Source organism: Sinocyclocheilus grahami, unplaced genomic scaffold (genome assembly GCF_001515645.1).
Source record: "Sinocyclocheilus grahami isolate Dianchi unplaced genomic scaffold, SAMN03320097.WGS_v1.1 scaffold185.1, whole genome shotgun sequence".
NCBI classification, from domain to species: domain Eukaryota; kingdom Metazoa; phylum Chordata; class Actinopteri; order Cypriniformes; family Cyprinidae; genus Sinocyclocheilus; species Sinocyclocheilus grahami.
The window spans coordinates 519,405-539,559 of NW_015505364.1; the positions used below are offsets into that span (position 1 = coordinate 519,405).

The following is a 20,155-nucleotide window of genomic DNA, read 5'->3' on the forward strand; positions in this document are numbered from 1 at the left end:
CAACCATTTTGTTTTCACCTTCGACATTACCGTTACAACCATGACACAGGAACAAATTAGCATGTGCGCTAACAGCGCTCAGGAGTGGGCGGCAGCAAAAACCTGTGTGGAACATTTATCACTGCGGTGTGGCGAGGCAGAAGTGCTGTCTCAGGGCTGTGCTAAATAAAGTATGTATTTCACAGAGGAAGAGTTGCTGCACACTCATCCCTCTGCGCAGGCGGCCTTTCCCTTCATCAAACCGTTTCCACCGGAGCGGGGAGGCGTTGAGAATGCAGGATCAAAGCGTCCCTGAAAGATGGGACTGGGGCGAGGGAACTGGGGGGAATTAAGGTGGGGGTGTTGAAGGTGAGACTGACTATGTGACAGAGATGTGAGCAAAACAGAGACTTTCAGGAAAAGCATCACATGAAAGTGTCTTTACTGTAGGTAGCCCGTCAGTCACGAGCCGCTAAAAGACTTAATATCATGCTTACATTTTAGATCGTTTTTGAAACGACTGGAAAATCCATCTTAAGCTAATACAATTAGCTAGTCCACCTAAGTCATTAGCTACAGTAGATCATCTTGCATCCGCAAAAACAGATACCAGATGGTCAATAGGGTTGTTATTTGGAACATGGTCTAACATCAATGATCAGCTTGGATCAGCTAACCAGCAAGAAAACATCTAAAAACACCTATCATTTTAAACCGGATTTTTCAGCAGGGTATATACTCCTATTTTCCAAAATATGCTTGCTAAAACATGACATACTTTCAGATTTAATTGACAGGCTACAGAACTTGATATTTCCTGATTGCAATATAGATATACAGTATATTGCATTATATACAAAATTATATAAATTGCAATATATACCAAGTTATAGTAGCGTTGGGGAAGATACAATCATAATTTGAATTACGTAAATTACAGTCAAGCAAATGTATTGGTATTGGCTTTCCTAAGTGGGTGTGCCAACCACCATTAAAATGAAAAGTAGATGATCAAATGTGCGTGTATGATCCCCGAAAAACAATGAGGTCTGTTCTAGCATGTCACAATTGTTTGAGCTTCCATGTATTTGATGCACACTTTTGTAACGATCACTCACAAAATGGCATTCTGACACAGCGAGCTTCATGCCTTCTTACTTCCACTTTATGTTGCAATTTTTCTGCTTATTGTACATATAAAATACAAAAAGTTTATATCAGTAGTCCCATATTCATAATTGTGACCACAAAGTCTATTTACAATATCTACCATTGTAACATGTTTACATCTGCCAATGCCTGTATGCATTGTGTGTATATACACAGTATACATACAGAACGTGTGTCTTGTAATATATATATATACATACATCATACATATATTCATTTTACTCTCTGCACAACTATGTAAACATTGTATTGATTTTAATAACTTTAATGTACTTTATTAAAGTTATTAAATAATTTTAAGTAATGTGCACCAAACATATATTCCTATAGGAATATAAAAGTATAGGATCGGGACTCGGTATTGGCAGATAATCTATATTCAATTACTCAGATCGGATCAGGGGCACAAAAATCTGATCGGGACATCCCTAATTTATGTAAAACTTAAAGGGCACCTATTTTGCAAAATCTACTTTTACATGCCTTTCTGATTTTTTGAGCACTGTGATTTCACATTGCTTAGGCCCAGTGGCGGCTCGTCGGGGGAGGCAGGGGAGGCACAGCCTCCCCATAATTTCAAGGTGAAAATGGGACGAGGACGATTTAATGTTAATAAAATTCACAATTAATTTCAGTTCATGTCTCAGAATGTGTATTTTTTGTTTGTAATTTCACAGTTGTAATACCATAACGTGAAAGCGCCGCTTTTCTATCGCGAATGTGCCAAATCTGCTGATGTAATTACAAACGTTAATGATAGAGAAGGGTAGGGAGAGGCCAGGGGAGCGCGGAGCTCTCGTGCCCCTGTTGGTAAAAAAAAATAGCCAATCACCATCGAGTGTTCACTTTCAGCGCTGAGGAGTGTTGAGAAAAGAAACCTCGCAAGGGAGGCTAGCCTCCCTTCTGATATCAAACAACCATCATACACTCTTAAAAATAAAGGTGCTTCGTGATGCCATAGAAGAACCTTTTTGTCTAAATGGTTCCATAAAGAACCTTTAACACCTGAAGAGCCTTTCTGTTTCACAAAAGGTTCTTTGTGGCAAAATAAGGTTCTTCAGATTATAAAAAGGTAAGAAAGAGATGGTTCTTTAAAGAACCTTTGACTGAATGGTTCTTTGTGGAACCAAAAATGGTTCTTCTACGGCATTGCTTGAAGAACCTTTTGAAGCACCTTTATTTTTAAGAGTGTAGAGACGTAAATTACGTGTTATTAGTTTGAACGTCTGCCTCTGTGCTGATAATGTACCAAGTAGCCTACTTATGATGAGTCGTGATATTGAATATTTGATCGCCAACAGATTTTCCAAGCTGTCATTCAAACAGTATATATACAAATTTAGGGGAAACAGCCTAAGCTGGATATAAGCTAACTTTACAGCAGTCGGCTTAATTAAATGGAACAACAGGCAGCTCTCTTTTAACACAGACTTTTAAGAAGGGATGGATGTTTGCTTCAAGTGATAGGCCAGGTAAGTGAAATTATATTATCTTGCTGTATGCGTGTCGTTTTCTTTACGTTTTCTGGCTAAAAGCAACCAAAAAGCCATTTTAAATTGGTTAAGCAACTAATAATAATAATAATCGGCAGGGATCCCAGACCAATACAATTAGTGTGACAGCCGCTTTTTGTGAGTTTGCTTCAGATTTGTGCACTCAGAAAACACTATATCAGAAGTTTAAACTGAAATGGCTTTAAAACACATGATTTCAGCGCGATATATATGTTAATCAAAACTAAACAGATGTTTTTTGGCAGAGGATTTGAGGTGCAAGCTGTAAAGGCACAGAAAAGGGCGGGGAGCAGTAGCTCATTTGCATTTAAAGATACAGGCACGAAAACTGCGTGTTTCTGCTTCCACTCAAAATAGGCATTTTCAAAATTATACAATAAATGATCTGTGAGGTATTTTGAGCCACATTCTGGGGACATCTGCGACTTATATTACCTTGTAAAAAGGGGCATAATATGTGCCTTTAAAATAATGTGTTTATGTACAACTATTCAAACTATACATGCATTTATGTGAAACGTAAAATAAAAACATTAAACATTAAACAGACATTAAAAACCACAGTGTACAGTGCTACTATGTAATCGCAGTATTAAGTACCTTGTTTCTGGAAAAGCTACACTATTAAGAACTGCTATCACACTGCTGAAAAATGTAGACAAGTTAGTAGTGTCACTACTTAAAGTTAATTACCTCCCAACACTGCTGTAAAATTCTCTATTGAAGTACCATTTAACTGAAATCCATTGTTTTTAACTTTCAGGACACAAGAAAACTAGAATCAGAGTGGTTTAGCGCTTAGCTTAATTAGCAGGGTCATCGCCGCCTGCACCTCCACTGAAACTCTGTCATTCGATGCAACTAAAAAGGGAAGACGAGGACAACATCCACAGCACGCTGGAGGAGGGTCAAAAGCACCGGTGCCTCCATCTGTGCACTGGATCCAATTTAAAGCAAATCTATGGCTGCGGTTCTGCTGGAAATCTCTTATTGGGTTCCCCTGCTAGTGCGGAGGGCAGGGCTCCAGCAGACAGCAGCTTGTGTTTATAGCGGAGAGCACATAGGGGGACCCGATACGGTCCCTGTGTTGGAGTAGCATCTGGGTAGGAGCTGTTTACGGCAATGTTACATGGCTACGATACTGCAGGATGGGGTTGCGGAAGGCAATGGTGTGTTAATGCACACTGCTTGTTATTTATCAGTTACGACTCTATGAAGTCGGGGACATTACAGAGCTCCCGTTCAAAGATGAGGAGCCTGCTTGGCTTTATTACATCTGTCTTAACAGGAGAGGTTATAGCGAGAGAGATTAATACAAACAGACACAGCACAGCGGTAACACATCAATGAGGCCTTTTTCATCTGTCAAAAAATACACATGTAATTATAATCAGCATTAGCGTCTCCATTATTATTACAGACTCTGCCCTCACTTTCCCTGTCAGAGAATCTCAGTTTGAACTCTAAGCATTACCAGCATATGCTACTGTGCTCAAGTTTAAAATAATAACCTTCACACAAAACACTCTGATTAGTAGCTCTGCATCATCTTGTGGAAATTTTTTATTAAACTAATATTTTTTGATTAAACTAATAACATTTATTCATTTGGTAGATGCTTTTATTCAACTTACAATACATGTGTATATATATATATACACATATTTTTTTACATATTTTACAAATAGGGTCACAAGGAGATCAACATATTTGGAGGTCCTCGGCATCAAAAAGTTTGAAAGCCCCTCCTAATTGGGAACAGGGAAGAGGGGTAAGAAAAATCCCAAACTACTCCTCTAAAGTCTTCAGTTTACTTCTACCTCCGTTTATCTAACAGAGAAATCAATGGCGCTGGGCTTGATTAGCGTATGTCCACCCCTGCCTGATACTTAAGTCACTCAAAACCTTGACATGAGTCAATACATGCCAGTTTCCGGTTCGATCTACTGATTACTGATTAGAGGGAACTGGCACTATTTTTGGCTGATGGAAGTTCTTTAAATCAGATTCCAGAGCTAGATAGATGCTCTGAGTGACACAGTTATATGTGGCCTGGTAGAAACTGTGAGCAGAATCCAAAGGACCGGATCTGAGGCCCGCAGCTGAGCGCTGATTGACTGAGCTCTCACGCTGTGAATCTCCCACTAGCTGCATCCTCTCTACTGTGTTTAATGTTTCCGCTAGGCTTTACGACACTAGCGAGTGACAATGAGGGCTAAAAACATCTTGCTGAGAGAGAAACGGGCAGACAGAGAGATATAGAGGAATGTCCCAGATGAAAAGACCAGCTTAGACCAGCATAAATTCCTATCTTGCTCCAAGACGGTTGAATATTGAAATATTTTATATTATTATTATTAAGTATTTTGAAAACTATATTCCTGGAAAATGTGTGGTCAATAAGGAAAAGAGGAAATGTAAAATTAAATATATTCTTACTACAATACAGTGTGTCCACCCTACAATAGAGAGGGTGACTTGTTATCACGAGAGAATAATAGGGTCATTGGCCTAGATCATTATTAATTATCTCCACAAAAGAAGGACTCAATTTCCTTTATCTTTTTCATCCACTTGTCTGTTAAACATGAAATAATCTCATTTGGACTTGCTGCACATTAAATTAACCTTATCCTGGTCTGGCAAAGTGCTGGACAGGTTATTCTAATATTATAAGTGCTACGCCACGGCTATTAAGACTGAATTTATGGAAGGTGGTAATCGTATTAGAGGTCTTTGACTTCACCTTAAGCAGTGAGACAACACAGTATGTTGAACACATGTCTCTATTAACTACTTGCATAATCTATTCAGAACAGGAATTCAAATTAGAGCTTGACTTTTAGAAATTGTGCATGTGGAAAAACTGTACACATCATATTATATATAAAAAACAGTTACATTTTCTCTGAATCACTACTTTTTATCTTAGCAATTAACAATGGGTTCTATTTTCTCTCCATTTCTCTCACATTTATATGTCTTCAGCTGCACTGTAAGATTATTGGCGATTACTATATTTTATAAGAAAATACTATTTCAGTCTTTCTACTATACTGTAGATAAGCCAAGTAGGTGACCTACATCACTCAGCAGATGAATGTGAGTCTAGTTAAGTAAGAAGTTTGCATTCTGAAATACCTACAACAATGTGACGTGATTGCAAATATTCATGGATAGCAGAAAAATGCTATCAAATCAGACTAATTATACATTTTATACTAATCATAATTTTGTGTGGAAACCTCAATACAGTGTCTTTTTCAGGATTCTTTGATGAATAGAGATAGTTAAAAAGACTCCATTTGATCCATTTAATGCATTCCTTCTGAATAAAAGTGTTATACTTAAGTATACATTTAGCACAATTTTTTAAACAAAAACAGTGACCTCAGACTTTTGAACAGTTGTACATGTACTGTATATATTCAGCAAGAAAAATACGTCCCAAATTAATTAACGATGCATACAATTGTTGTGAAGTTGCAGTTAAAATCCACTTAGCTCAAAAAAAGTCTTCAATTTATTTCAAAATCATTTCAATTTATGAAGTTGCCTAGAACAACTTCAGTTATGGCAGAGAATATTTAACATAGAGAGGGAAACCTCAGACTGCAAAATATATATTTTTGGAGTCTTCTGCCAGCACCACTAGTCCTGAAAAATAGGATATACCAAGGAGACACAATCAGTTTACCAATGAACTCTCTATTGTCCAAGTCATCTTAAAAAGCCAAAGCAATTTAGGAACACTTTGTTCTCTCTGAAATATCTCTTGCTCAGAGGCCAGCTAATCAAATGTCCGGGGAGTCTATCTTCGGAGTCACTGGTCAAGCTCTCCACACACTTAAGGCAGGGAGGAGGGGAAAGGATCTCTATGGCTTCATTACTAGATAGCAGCCCAGTGCACATGGTCCTCTGGACATGGCTGAAATCATATACGTTTGTCTTCGGGGACAGGTACTTATTCATCCGCACCTTAACCTGCTGCAGCGGAGCGTGCCCTACAGGGGGACCATCAACCATGGAGTTCTTTTCACACACAACTACACTCTATTCCTCCATCTTATATTGTCCTCTCTTTCTCTCTTGAACCCACTCACAAACACAAATGCTCTCTTCCAAAATTTAGTAAACTACCAACACAGGCAGGATTTTAAGGCATCATATGTGTTCCAGAGAGCAGACATTTTAATTATGCTGCCTGCTAAGCTACTTTAGTTTAGCACTGCATGGCTGCGTCCAAAATTGCATACTCTCTAAGCAGGTACTTCTTTTGAATAAGTAATAACTATGAATGTGTGTATGAATGTGTGTATGAATGTAATCCGGACGTACTACATTTTTCATGTCATTGTCATGTGACCTACCAGTGTCATTTGCGTCACTCCATTGCCATTCACAAATCCTCTCCCTTGGCTTCATGGGATAGTAAAGTGTCATTAGATGCACACTTCAGAATCTACTGTTTTATGAATTTGGACACACTAATCTGATTCTGTTCACATATTGTTTTTTTTAATCTATACTGAATATCATATTTGTACTACACATATGATATCATAAGTTCTGAAGCATCAGTATCTAGTTGATAATAGGTGGCAGTATTGCACATTAATCATAAAACTGAAAAAAATATATATATATATACAGGTGCATCTCAATAAATTAGAATGTCATGTAAAATTTCATTTATTTCAGTGATTCAACTCAAATTGTGAAACTTGTGTATTAAATAAATTCAATGCACACAGACTGAAGTAGTTTAAGTCTTTGGTTCTTTTAATTATGATGATTTTGGCTCACATTTAACAAAAACCCACCAATTCACTATCTCAACAAATTAGAATACTTCCTAAGACCAATAAAAATTTTTTTATTTTAGTGAATTGTTGGCCTTCTGGAAAGTATGTTCATTTACTGTACATGTACTCAATACTTGGTAGGGGCTCCTTTTGCTTTAATTACAGGAACGAGATTCTTTGGCTGGGAAGCAATGAGCTTTTGGCGAAATTGACCCTGAGTCCCAGGCACTCCAGGTGGCTGAGGAGGAGGGCTCCGTGAGATATTAGTTCTGCCTCCGACTGGGCCAGGACAAGCCAGTCGTCGAGGTAATTGGCAATACGGACTCCCATCTGTCTCAGAGGGGAAAGAGCCGCATCCATGCACTTTGTAAAGGTGCGGGGGGCCAGGGACAGCCCGAAGGGAAGGACCGTATATTGATAAGCCACACCCTCGAAGGTGAATCTCAAGAATGGCCTGTGAGAAGGGGCTATCTGGATGTTAAAGTATGCATCATTCAGGTCCAGGGAACAGAACCAGTCTCTCGAGCGAATTTGCGCGAGGATCTTTTTCAGAGTAATCATCCTGAACGACCTCCTTATGAGGGCGCAATTCAGGTGTCTGAGATCGAGGATGGGCCGGAGGCCACCATCTCTTTTGGGGACGAGGAAGTAACGGCTGTAAAGGCCTGACTCGCTCTGGGCTGGAGGAACCCTTTCCACAGCTCCTTTTACCAGCAAATTCATCACCTCCGAGCGCAGGACATGGGCGTCCTTGCTCTGCATGGAGGTGGGAACCACGGCGTCCCCGCTGAATTCGGGTCTTCGAGCGAATTGCAGTGAATATCCTCGCTTTATTATGCCCATAACCCATTCCGACACCCCGGGGATGGCCTGCCAGGCCTCGGCCCGCGTGACGAGGGGTTGAATTAACTCGGGGGACTGGCCGCATGGGGGTAGAACACTTACGAGTGATGGAAGAGGAAGTTTGCTCTCTTTTTGAAAATGTTTGTGTTTTATTATTTTTCCCGCTATCACAGCGGTCGGATACTTGGGCGCGAGAGCATCCCCGCATCTGCTGCGCTTTAGCAGGCTGAACAGTGGGGGTGGCAGGCGCTGGTTTCGCAGGCTGCTGAGTCGGTGCAGATTTTGGGCTAGCTGAGATGGCAGCGGAGCTGGAGAAATGTCGCATAGCCTGGAACGATTTCTGTGCCTTCGTGAAGTGTTCTGCAAACCCTTCGACCGCTGAGCCGAAAAGGCTCTTGGGGGAGACAGGAGCATCGAGGAAGGGGATCTTATCCACGTCCTTCATCTCCGTCAGCGTCAACCATAAATGGCGCTCGAGCACCACAAGGCTGGCCATCGATCTCCCAATCGCCTGGGCAGTGGTCTTGGTGGCGCGTAGAGCCAGGTCACGTCCAGCGAGAGCTGAAGCAGTCCTACACGGCTTAGATGGGTGAGCAGCCTTTGCTCTCCAGCCGATGGCCATGGGCGGGCTGAGATGTGCGGCCACTGACTCATCTAGGGGAGGCGGTTTATCATACCCCTTTTCTTCAGCGCTGTTGATGGAGGTGAGGGCGGATGAAGAGGTAGTTTGGAGGCGGGCGGAGTATGGAGCGCGCCACGATCTGGTGAGCTCGTCGTGGACCTCCAGGAAGAATGGAGAGGTACGCTGACAAGGGGCCTGTCGGCGCCCCGGCAGGAACCATTCATCCAGACGGCTGCGAGAGGGCTCCTCTGGAGGGGACCACTCTAAACCTAGTTCTTCGACCGCCTTGGAGAGGATACGGAGAAGCTCGGTATCCGTCCCGTCTTTGGTGGCGCTGGGCGCGGATGATGGAGAGGGGGTGGGGTCATCTTCCGAGCCCAACAGCTCCTCTGCATCCGATGCTGCCAGTGACATGCTGTCATCGAGCAGCTCGTCTCCACTTCCCCTGAATGAGATCAGGTCGCTTGCATCAGCAGAGGGGCGCTGATCCGACCGGAAGAAAAGGACGGGTGAACACTCTCTCTGTGGCGAGAGCAAGGCACGTGGGATCTGGGCCGAAAAGAAAATTCTGAAAAGAAAGCGATCCGTGAACAGAGAGAGGCGAGACTAAAACTCTCGCAATGAGAGCAAATAGCTCCCGTGAGGGCAGGTTCCGCATGGGGTTTCCCCAAGCAGGAAACGCACTCCTTGTGGCCGTCATCGGCAGAGGCGGACAAAGTACTCAACTCCACTACTTGAGTGAAAGTACAGATACTGCTGGTCAAATATTACTCCATTACAAGTAAAAGTTGTAAAGACAGATTTTTACTTAAGTAAAAGTACAGAAGTACTTGCTTTTAAAAGTACTTAAGTATCAAAAGTAAATTTCCTTTTTTATGTCAATGCACTGTTTTATTGTTGTACGTAATTTGCAATACTTCTGAAGCAACTTAGAATACATTACACCTGCTGAATACACTGACTAGCTTGTAGTATCTTTGGAATAAAGAGCTTTTAGAATGTTAAAAACCTATGGGGGAAAAATTAACACCCCTACCCACCCCCACAAAAGCAGTATGGTAGTGTAACATGATCTCACACAGCTCTGACAGTGTGTGTGCACACATCTATGTGTAGCCCTTCATCCACATTTGAACAGAGTGGACAGTGAAAGCCTGTAAATACAGAGTGATAAGGAAGAAAAAAATATGGTAAAGCAACACTGCTTTAACAAAAAAGCAAAACAGCAAGACTTATTTGACATCAAAACAAAAACATTTAAAATGCCGTCTAATCGCTCTTGTGGTACTTTGTCACACACAGAACAGTCTGTGCAGTGCTGCTTCAAGTCCAACACCTTTTGTGTTTTATTAGGAGACGCACAACAGTTCTTCTGTGGCTTTATAGGTAATATTTTCGCGTACACAATTTAGCAAAATCAGACAATATTGTGTATAATATATACACAATATTAACTTCTTATTATTGAATTGTTGTAAATAAATATCACATTTGCAGCTGGTCAGTGTTCAAAAAATGCTGGGAAATCACTTCATGTAAAAATAAGAAAGTCACGTTTTAGAGAAGAAGAAAAAAATCAGCCACTGACTTTCAAAGCTGCTACATAGTAACGACTTTCTACTTCGAGGACCTTGATAGAAATGTAGTGGAGTAAAAAGTACAATATTTGTCTTTCAAATGTAGTGAAGTTAAAGTCATAAGTTCCCAGAAAAAAATACTCAAGTAAAGTACAGATACTCAAAAAGTGTACTTAAGTACAATACTCAAGTAAATGTACTTAGTTACTGTCCGCCTCTGGTCATCGGCATGGAGGGGAGACCTGCACAAGCCGCAATAACGGCGCGGCATTTGCAACAACGCCGCTGCTCTTTTAGAAGCTCTTTGAAGTCGCCGGATGGAGGCAGGGGAACCGGACCGGAACTGCTGCGTCGCTGAAGAAGCGGAGAAGCAGGTCAGCCGAGCTGAGCAGTCCCGATTCCAGCTGCGAAGGCATGTCAATGGCGAGCGGCTTCGGATCAGATTGAGACGTAGAGTCGTCGCTGAAGGAGACAAAATCTGAGAATCCTTCTTCTTCTTCTCCTTCTTCTTCTTCTTCTTTCAGGTTTAATGGCGGTTGGCAACTCATCTCAAAGGTGCATTACCGCCACTTCTGAGAATCATGTGGCGAGCGCCCACTTATATAGCCAGATGCCCCGCCCATTCTGGTGGGCTTTGGCGGGCTTCGTCGCCATAGGCTCGTGCAGCTCCGCTGCCGCGCCATTGGTTCGTTTTTAAAGCCCTGCACGAACCAATGGCCGTGCAGTTTCACTGCATGAATGAAATAGGCTTCAGTTCAGGAGAAAAAAAGGCTTTTCCCATATGCGTCTTAAGCAAGACACAGTACGAGTGAAGTATCGAAAGGGAATTACTTGTGTGTCATACAGAGTTGTGGAGCATCCTAAACCAGTCACTTATGAATTTATATTATCATCTTTTATATAGTACCCATTATGCTCTTTTTGTTCAGTTAGGCTGATGATACACGGGGCAACTTTTTAAGCAATTTTGCCAGGCAACTTTTTTTGAGCAATGTTGCTTGGGCACTTTCACATTGAGAATGGATAACAAATGTCTATCTGGATACTTTAGATCGGTCATGGGCCCTGTGTCTCATCTGGTTGCCTGTTGGCGACAACATTGCTCAAAAAGTTGTCCTGTGTATCATCAGCCTTAGTGTTTTATGACTAAACAATCCATTTTAAAACATGCTTTGTTTTACCTCCCATCAATCTTTGATGGGAGCTAAAAAACTGACGTGGGTAATTAGCTTTATGATTGTGGAAAATATCGGGCCCCTCAATCAATGAGAATGGCTTTAATCTGGCAGCTGGATAACTGCCTGACTAACTGCACCCGCAGGCAAATCCTCACCCTCATCTACTCTGCTCCAGTCAAAACCAGCCATATCAAGAAACATATTTAACTTTACCCAGTTTGCTCGGTCAGTGAAATGCATTGGAAGGCCAAGAGAAACGCCATGAAATGCAATGGGTAAAAGCTCAAGGGAAGATGTTTGCCAAAAAAAATAAATAAATAACAGTTTCAGGCCTCTTGGACTTAAAGGCCTGTGGGCAACTGCCCAGTCGGCTCTGAGGTTAATCCGTGAATGCCCAGATAATTTTTTCCTCACTCACAGTCCATGCTCTTTTCTCTCAAACACACACAGAAAAATTGCCTTAAACACATAATGAGCAATGGAGGTAATAATGCTGAATAATTTCCTCTCTGTGGTGGTAATAAGGGGGTGTTAATGTGGGGTCACTGATTGGACACACTGTGAGAGAGCTCCTTACGGCCATTTACTACTGCCATTAGTACATTGAAACTACTCACCATAGTCAGTGTCATAGAAGATAATGAACTTCTGCCAGGTATACTCCATCACCACTTGGAAGATGACATCATTTAGGTAGACGGGAGGCCGGACGAAGAGAGTGTAGTCGTCTGGTTGGGCACGACTGGTGGATGGGCAGCTAGAGCGAGGAGTGCCCGTGGGCGCCCTCTGGATGAAGAGGTGTGGGATGTGCATTGCGTCAGCTAAAGACTGCAGAGACCCAGCAGACATACAGCCAATAGAGCTGACCAAGGCTAGGATACCTCTGTTCATCAACTCGCAGGCTGTGGGCGACAGAGAGAGAGAGAGAGAGAGAGAGAGAGAGAGAGAGAGAGAGAGAGAAAAGAGACAATATTTATAATGACTTACTCAATCTTACATTCATCTGATTTAGCTTTTCAGAACTTCACAAAATGATAAATAATAGGCCATATTATTTAGGCCGAATGCTGAATAAAAACCATGACCGTATACATATTTGTTTTAATAGTCTCTGACAATCTATATAAAATGGTAAAGTAAGACTAGGGAACGTGAGAAACTTTACATGTATTTATTGATTGATTTATTTATATTGGTTTGCTGGTTTTGAGGCCCATTCACACCAAGAGCAATAACTCTAAAGATAACTATATTAATGTCCACACCAAGGGATAATAACGTTTTGTTAATTATAAGTACTCGCTGCAGTTGTCATCTATTGTATTAAATGTCCAAGCTCTTTAAATTCAAGTGGATTCTGATTGGCTCTTAGTGTTTTTATTGTTCATCAGCTGGACAAAAACTTTATAAAAATGATTCCAACAATATTGTTCCTTTGTTTTGTTAGTGTTGTGGTGTGGACCGCCCTGTTCTCATGTAATTAGAACAATTATTAAAACTTTATAGTTATCAATACAGTTATCATCCTTTGCATGAACTGCCCTTTGGCTGGTTTTCAAGCCTTGTCAGGCTGGTCTGTTGGTTAGTTATCAGTTGTTGGTTGGTTTGAGGGAAGACCAGCTGCCCTCCTAGCTAAACTGGATAAACATAAGCCAGACTAGCTTAAATGGACAGTCCGCCCAAAATTTTGAGAAATGTCTGTGTATTTTTCTCTATACAAAAAAAAAAAAAAAAGGCAATGGTAAGCAAAACTTTGATTCATTCATTCATTCTTCAAAATATCTTCTTTTGCGTTCCAAAAAAGTCTTAACTTTCTGAAAAACATGTGGGTTAGTAAATGATGGCAGCATTTTCATTTTGGATGAGCTATACCTCTAAGTATCATTTTAAAACAGCTAAGACCAGCAAAGCAGGATAGTTTACGCAGATTTCTACAGCAGGTGAAACAGATTAAATAAATATACAACTTTCTGAGGGAGTTTAATCATTCAAACTGTTTAACAGCTAAAACACAGCACACTGTTAGCAATCTAATTAAGCCACCAGCATTAAATATATAAAAAAATTAAGATAAACATAAGGTTGAAGATAGGTTTATGGGTGTAGATAGGTATAGGCTAATTTACTATTGTGACCAGTGGTGGACAGTAACGGAGCAGCTTTACTTCGTTACTGTACTTAAGTATATTGTAGCGTCTGGACCAATCCAACACACTATATATTCTTTTTTTATATAACAAATACTCTGTAACCTCAGTTAACAAGCCATAAGAGGACCCATGAACCCTTCCCCCCGGAATGCGTAACACCCCAGGAAGTCGAACAGGCCTCTTTGTTGCATGGCAACCAACGCTGATATCACTGGGTTTATTGGCCAAAAGTATGTAAAGCAGGGAAAATCCCTGCATGTCCCAAGGAAAGGCAGAGTAGAAATGGACTGTGTTCTAGTTAATTCATAGGAAAACCGTTATTTGAATGAACACACATATTCTTCAGGCCATTGGGTATATTATTGTCATTGTGTATTTTGTCTTTGTTTGCAAATTGCACCAAACGATTCATTGACGAATTAGAATGTTTTTGAGTCGACAACTCACTGATTCAAATTAACCATTTAGTGCGAGTCTCCAGTGAACTGAATTCACAAGTAACAACCGGGAGATCTTGTGAGCGCGCGCGCGTGCGCTAAATGTAAGTTACTAATGTCGAATTTTAGGATTAATCATTGTAACTGAAAATCATATTTAGGTCAAAATTGTCAGTTGTTTGTGAACTAAATCTGATGTAAAGGGTGATCTATTTAAGCTCACTGAAATGATTGAATGCAGACACATCAACATCTGTGTCTCTATTATAGGTTTAAAAAAAACACCGAAACATTAAAATAACACAGACTAAATATTCCACGCTGCCGTAACGTTAACAATTTTATTAAAATACTACGCATTTAGCCCTATGTGATGTCTATTTTTATATTGTTTATCAACAGTATACATTTTTATATTGTTTGGATTAACTAGCCGAGTAGACAGATATGAATGTTTATTCATAACTAGAGCCCGACCGATATATCGTTTTGCAGATATTATCGGCCGATATGAGCCTGTCGCCGATATATCGGTATCGGCGAATATGCCGCCGATGTGAAAATTATTTTTACAGAACATATAATGCAGATAAAATGCTTGAAATGGTGTAATTACTTAGTTTGTCCAGCAGAGCGCGCTCCATTGTTTTCTACTGGCGACCTGGATGAAAAGCTTTAAAGCTTAAGCCTATGGAAAAACCATTGAAAATTTGAACGGCCATATCTCCGTAACGGCGTGGCGAATCTGCACCAAATTCGGGGATCCCTTCAGCTCGAGGAACCCTCTCGAACGTGAATCGAGTGTACGTTTCGAGGCCCTCTTTCGAATGAGACCACCCTCACGTGGATATCCCCCGGGGTTCGGGAGATACGGGTGGTTAAATTCGCGGTGGCATTCGAGAGGGCTCCTCGAGCTGAAGGGATCCCCCGAATTTGGTGGAGATCTGCCGGCGCGTTCGCGAGATAGTGACACCAGTCAACACTTTCCCTTCAGTAAGGATGTTTCTTGTTCAGGCAGCATTCACGAGTTGTCTTATTCGACCGTAAGTGCCCTGCGAAGTGGACTTCACCTGAAATTACGCCATGATTCCAGTTCCAAGGGAATGTACACGTTACATTCAAAGGGCATTAAAGTGTGCGAGACGTGAATTTATATTGTATTTATTTACAGAGGTTGGGGAGAGCGGGGCACAAAGTAACACTTTTTGACTTTCTCAGTTTGTGTAAATCCACATGGGGTTCAGAATATATATATTTTTATCCACAGTAATTTTACACTTGTCTAGTACAAATATGTTGCTTGTTTCATAATTAAATTTAACAACATGCCCCGTAGGTGGAACACATTGTTACATCTGAGGGGCACGTAGTAACTTGACCATATGACAGCTTAAAATCTTATCTGATCGAATGAAAAAAATATACAAGACAAACTAACATATTTTGTTAATAAAATAAATATATAAAAACAATCTGATTTTGGAGTTTGACAATGAACACATTGCAACCATGCTTGGTACGGCCAACATAAACGAGCAAAAATGCTTTACATGTCTTGAAATAATAATTTCTAAACATTAAACATTGACTGTCAGTCTTTATTCACCTGTTTCTCATTGTTTCCCATTAAAATTAATTAAAGTAAATAGTGTAAATTACATTGCTAATGTCATAGAATAGCACTTTGTAACGCAGTGTTACAACGTGCCCCATCTGCGCAACAGGAATTTAAAACTGGTTAGTGTCTTCTGCTAGTAATCAAAGCATTAAAAAAACTATCTTAACTGATAAATAACAGATTGGAGATTAAAATAATAGCAGATTTGTAATTAAAGTTGAATAAACTTCAACTTTACTGTTCAGTGCACTGATGTCAGACTAATTTTGGATAGTAAAGTTTATTGTTAAATTGTTAAATGCCCTTACATATCTCTGTCACCATTATAAGTGTTTGATCACCACATTTGAGTGATCATTGCAAAAAATTTGTTTATATATATATATTCTGTTTATGTATATACTGTATTCTATATATAGTACCAGTCAAATGTTTGGACACACAAATTGGAAAGTGTCCAAACTTTTGACTGGTACTGTACTATAATAAACACAAAGAATATCGGCCGATATATTGGTATCAGCCTTTTTTTTACTCCCCAATATCGGTATCGGCCCCAAATAAAAACCATATCGGTCGGGCTCTATTCATAACCATACTGAAAATAAGTAAATAATGTTAGCTGATGCTAACTGTCTAGCTAACAAGCTTGCTGGTGCTAAGTTGAGGTAATTTTTAGATATAAAGTCCAAATATTTTTATTCAACGACCTAGATAGATTACATCTGGGGGAAAATAAAGGATGTGATGACCAGAACATAGTAACTACAGTAATTATCAACAACAAAAATATATCTTGACTCCATATAGTGGTTATTTTGGGATAAATATATAAATCCCAGGTATTTTGAGCAGTAGGATTATAAAAAATATTTGCTAATATAAAATTTAATTAAGTAGCCTATATAAAATTGCTAAATAAATCTATCTATCAGTACTTGAGGTACTTGAAGTACTTTTTTACTTAAGTACGTAAAACATCGAGTACTTTTGTACTTTCACTGGAGTAAAATTGAAAAAGGAGTACTTTTACTTTTACTTGAGTAATATTTTATTATACGTATCTGTACTTTTACTCAAGTACTTGATTTGTGTACTTCGTACACCACTGATTGTGACCTATCCCTACATATGGTAAGAATATAGTTTTCTAGTTCTGCAAATAGATGGAATTTCTACGACAATCAAGTTGGGGGCAGTCGTGGTATAATGGTTAGAGAGTCGGACTTGTTACCTGAAGGTCATGGGTTTGAGTCTCGGTACTGACAGGGATTGTAGGTGGGGGGGATGACCAGCGCTCTCTTCCACCCTCAATACCATGACTGAGGTGAAACCCTTGAGCAAGGCACCGAACCCCCAACTGCATGTGGCTGCCCACTGCTCTGGGTGTGTGTTCACGATGTGTGTGTGTGTGTGTGTGCTCACTACTGTGAGTGTGTTCACTACTGTGTGTGTGCACTTGTATGGGTTAAATGCAGAGCACAAATTCCGAGAATGGGACACCATACTTGGCTACAAGTCACGTCACTCACTCACTTGCCTTTCACTTGCTAAATCCCTGAGCGTAATCACAGGCTGGCAGCCAAAGGTGGTGGTGATCAATATGTCTTTACCAATGGCTTTAATTAGAACTGTGCAAATATGATTATTTCCCCTCCACTTAGAACTTCATTAACAATTCAGCACTTTTAGAGACTCTCCCATCTGAATACCGTCAGACAAAAAACATTTGGGAGTCTATCACACAGGCTAGGGTGTTTATGGAAAAACATACGAGGAAACAAGCGCTCTCCAGTATAAATGCACAGTTTTACAATTTTTATTTGATAAACATTCCATTCATAAGCACTTACTCATACATTGCATAAACAGACGTTCATCAGCACTGATACAGCATTAATAGCGCTGATTGGTTACTAATTTTTTTTGCTGCGTAAATGCTTTAGTGCTTGCCTATTCTGATAGAGCTGCTGTAATGATTTATATAATTATACTCCACAACCTACTACTGCATAACTCCATTTTATAATGAAGCACAAGTCTATTTCCAAAGAAATGAAAGTCCTTCCCATGAATAACCTCACTCTTTTTGCCCTTGTTCAGTTTGTGGCTCCCGGATGTGCAGTAATGTCAGACATGAACATTCATCTCACTTGACTCATTTTATTTAGCGTAGCTGAAGTTGGGGAAGGTAAAATGCAGTATGTCGAAGTGGGCCATGGAGCAATGTAATTTTGCCAACTCTGGCAAAAAAAAATATATGAAAGTGTCAACCAGGGGCAGAATGAAAGGAAGGGAAGACGCAAACAATAGTGCTGAAAAAGCAAACTGCAAGATGAAATGGACAATCGAGGCTCATTGGAAAAACATGCCTCTACCTACATTTTTTTCAAAACTCCAAAACTGTACTTGTGCATACAATTCAATACGTTTCTAGTTGAAATGAACACTAGTGGCAATTAAGCACACCAACAAATTTAATTCCTTTTCACACAAATGCTTACAGGGGCAGATTATTGATTAATAAAGACTTACTTTTGCACAGTTCTGTGCACAATACTACAGGTATGTTATGACCTCAAAACACTTTTACCATAGTGTGTGATTTGTAAACTAATACATTCTGATGCTTTAATCACATAACCAGCTCCGTACTGAATGAGTGGTTTTCTGACATAGTAAACTTGCTTGGTAACTCACCTGGAACAGCACTACATTTGCAATGTAGAGGGCTTTCACAAATCCCATGAAACACAAGTTGCACAATGATGCTCGAAAGAGTTCAAAGACTTGTAAAAGCAAGCTGAAATTGAATGGTTTTTATCTCACGTTTGCTTTGGTTAACAATGTCGGTTAGGTTTAGGGTATGTGGTACATTATTTTCAAACACAAATATTTTAGAGCCTGACATTTAATTTATGGACTGCCGTAATATGCATCACAACCAAAGTAATAACATTTTGCCAGATTCAAGGTTATCTCTTTCGAATAATACTGAATGCGCCTTTACCGTCACTCACTGGACATTTCACTTTGAAATTGTCATAGAACATATAGGTAACAACAGTTTTGCAGAAATGTTGCTAGCACTAGTGAGTTGGAAAAGGAGGCTTTGTGCAAACTAGGCATTTTATGTCACCTCATATTGAAATCATTCTATGAATTAACTTTGTAAATGGATTCAGGGGATTTTGTTTCCCGATCAAAATATAGGACTCATTCAGCGTGTTGAGTTGAAGAGGTTTTTGAAGCTTTGATGATGGGCATATTTGGTATCAAAGCAATCTTTGTGTAAATGTTGAATATTACGTAAAAATTATTTTCATATTTGATAGATTTTATTCTGAAAAAAAAAGCCATTTAAAGGGATAGTTCACCCAAAAATTTAAATAATTTACTTAAGATCATTTACTTACCGTCATGTCATTTCAAACCTGAATGCATTTCTTTCTTCTGCTGAATGCTGATAACCAAAGTTTCAGTTCCAACTGACTTCCACTGTAAGTTTAGTCCATAGAACAGAAGTCACTGGGAACAGAAACTGTTTAATTACCAACATTCTTCAAAATATTTTATTTTATTTTCCACAGTAGAAAGATATTCAGGTTTGAACTATACTTTTAAGGCCTCAACAAAATGCTAGCAACCCTTAAGAATGAAAGTGATCATCCAATTTCCAAGAAAGAAAGAAAGAAAGAAAGAAAGAAAGAAAGAAAGAAAGAAAGAAAGAAAGAAAGAAAGAAAGAAAGAAAGAAAGAAAGAAAGAAAGAAAGAAAGAAAGAAAGAAAGAAAGAAAGAAAGAAAGAAAGAAAGAAAGAAAGAAAGAAAGAAAGAAAGAAAGAAAGAAAGAAAGAAAGAAAGAAAGAAAGAAAGGATCACTGGGTTTATCCTCCACACTTATGTTTTAATTATGAGTTAAGAAAACATGATTCTTTTAAAACAGTTAATTTAAACTCTGCAAAACAAAAGGGACTGCCAATCATTCTAAAAATATACCATAATGAAACCTTGACATTTGATCCCAAAAAATTTGTGGAATTGAACACATGCAACTTAATTGATTAAATGCACAAGTTTTAAGCTGAATAAGTCGAGCTCCAGTTAATAAGATCTTGTTTAATGAGGTAGAGCGTTTTGCACTGCCCTCCGTTATGGATTGGACTGCTTGAAAATGGAAAGACTGGCTAATCCTTACTTATTAAAGCACTTCTGTGAATTAGTGCTATGATCTGTCAGTGATCCACATTCCTCTTAGGTCTTGC

The 20,155-nt window shown here is 39.6% G+C and overlaps 1 protein-coding gene across 2 annotated transcripts in view; it reads right to left on the minus strand.

Moving 5' to 3' along the window:
- The window catches only part of grid2 (glutamate receptor, ionotropic, delta 2), a 418,885-nt gene that overhangs the window by 171,697 nt on the left and 227,033 nt on the right, over nt 1-20,155 (minus strand). For both annotated transcript variants that reach the window (XR_001610173.1, XM_016284580.1), the window contains exon 3: nt 12,306-12,590. Coding sequence is in view for 1 of the 2 variants with exons in the window: in XM_016284580.1 (XP_016140066.1) it covers nt 12,306-12,590 (285 nt within the window). In the remaining variant the exon portion in view is untranslated. The remainder of the gene's footprint in view (nt 1-12,305; nt 12,591-20,155) is intronic.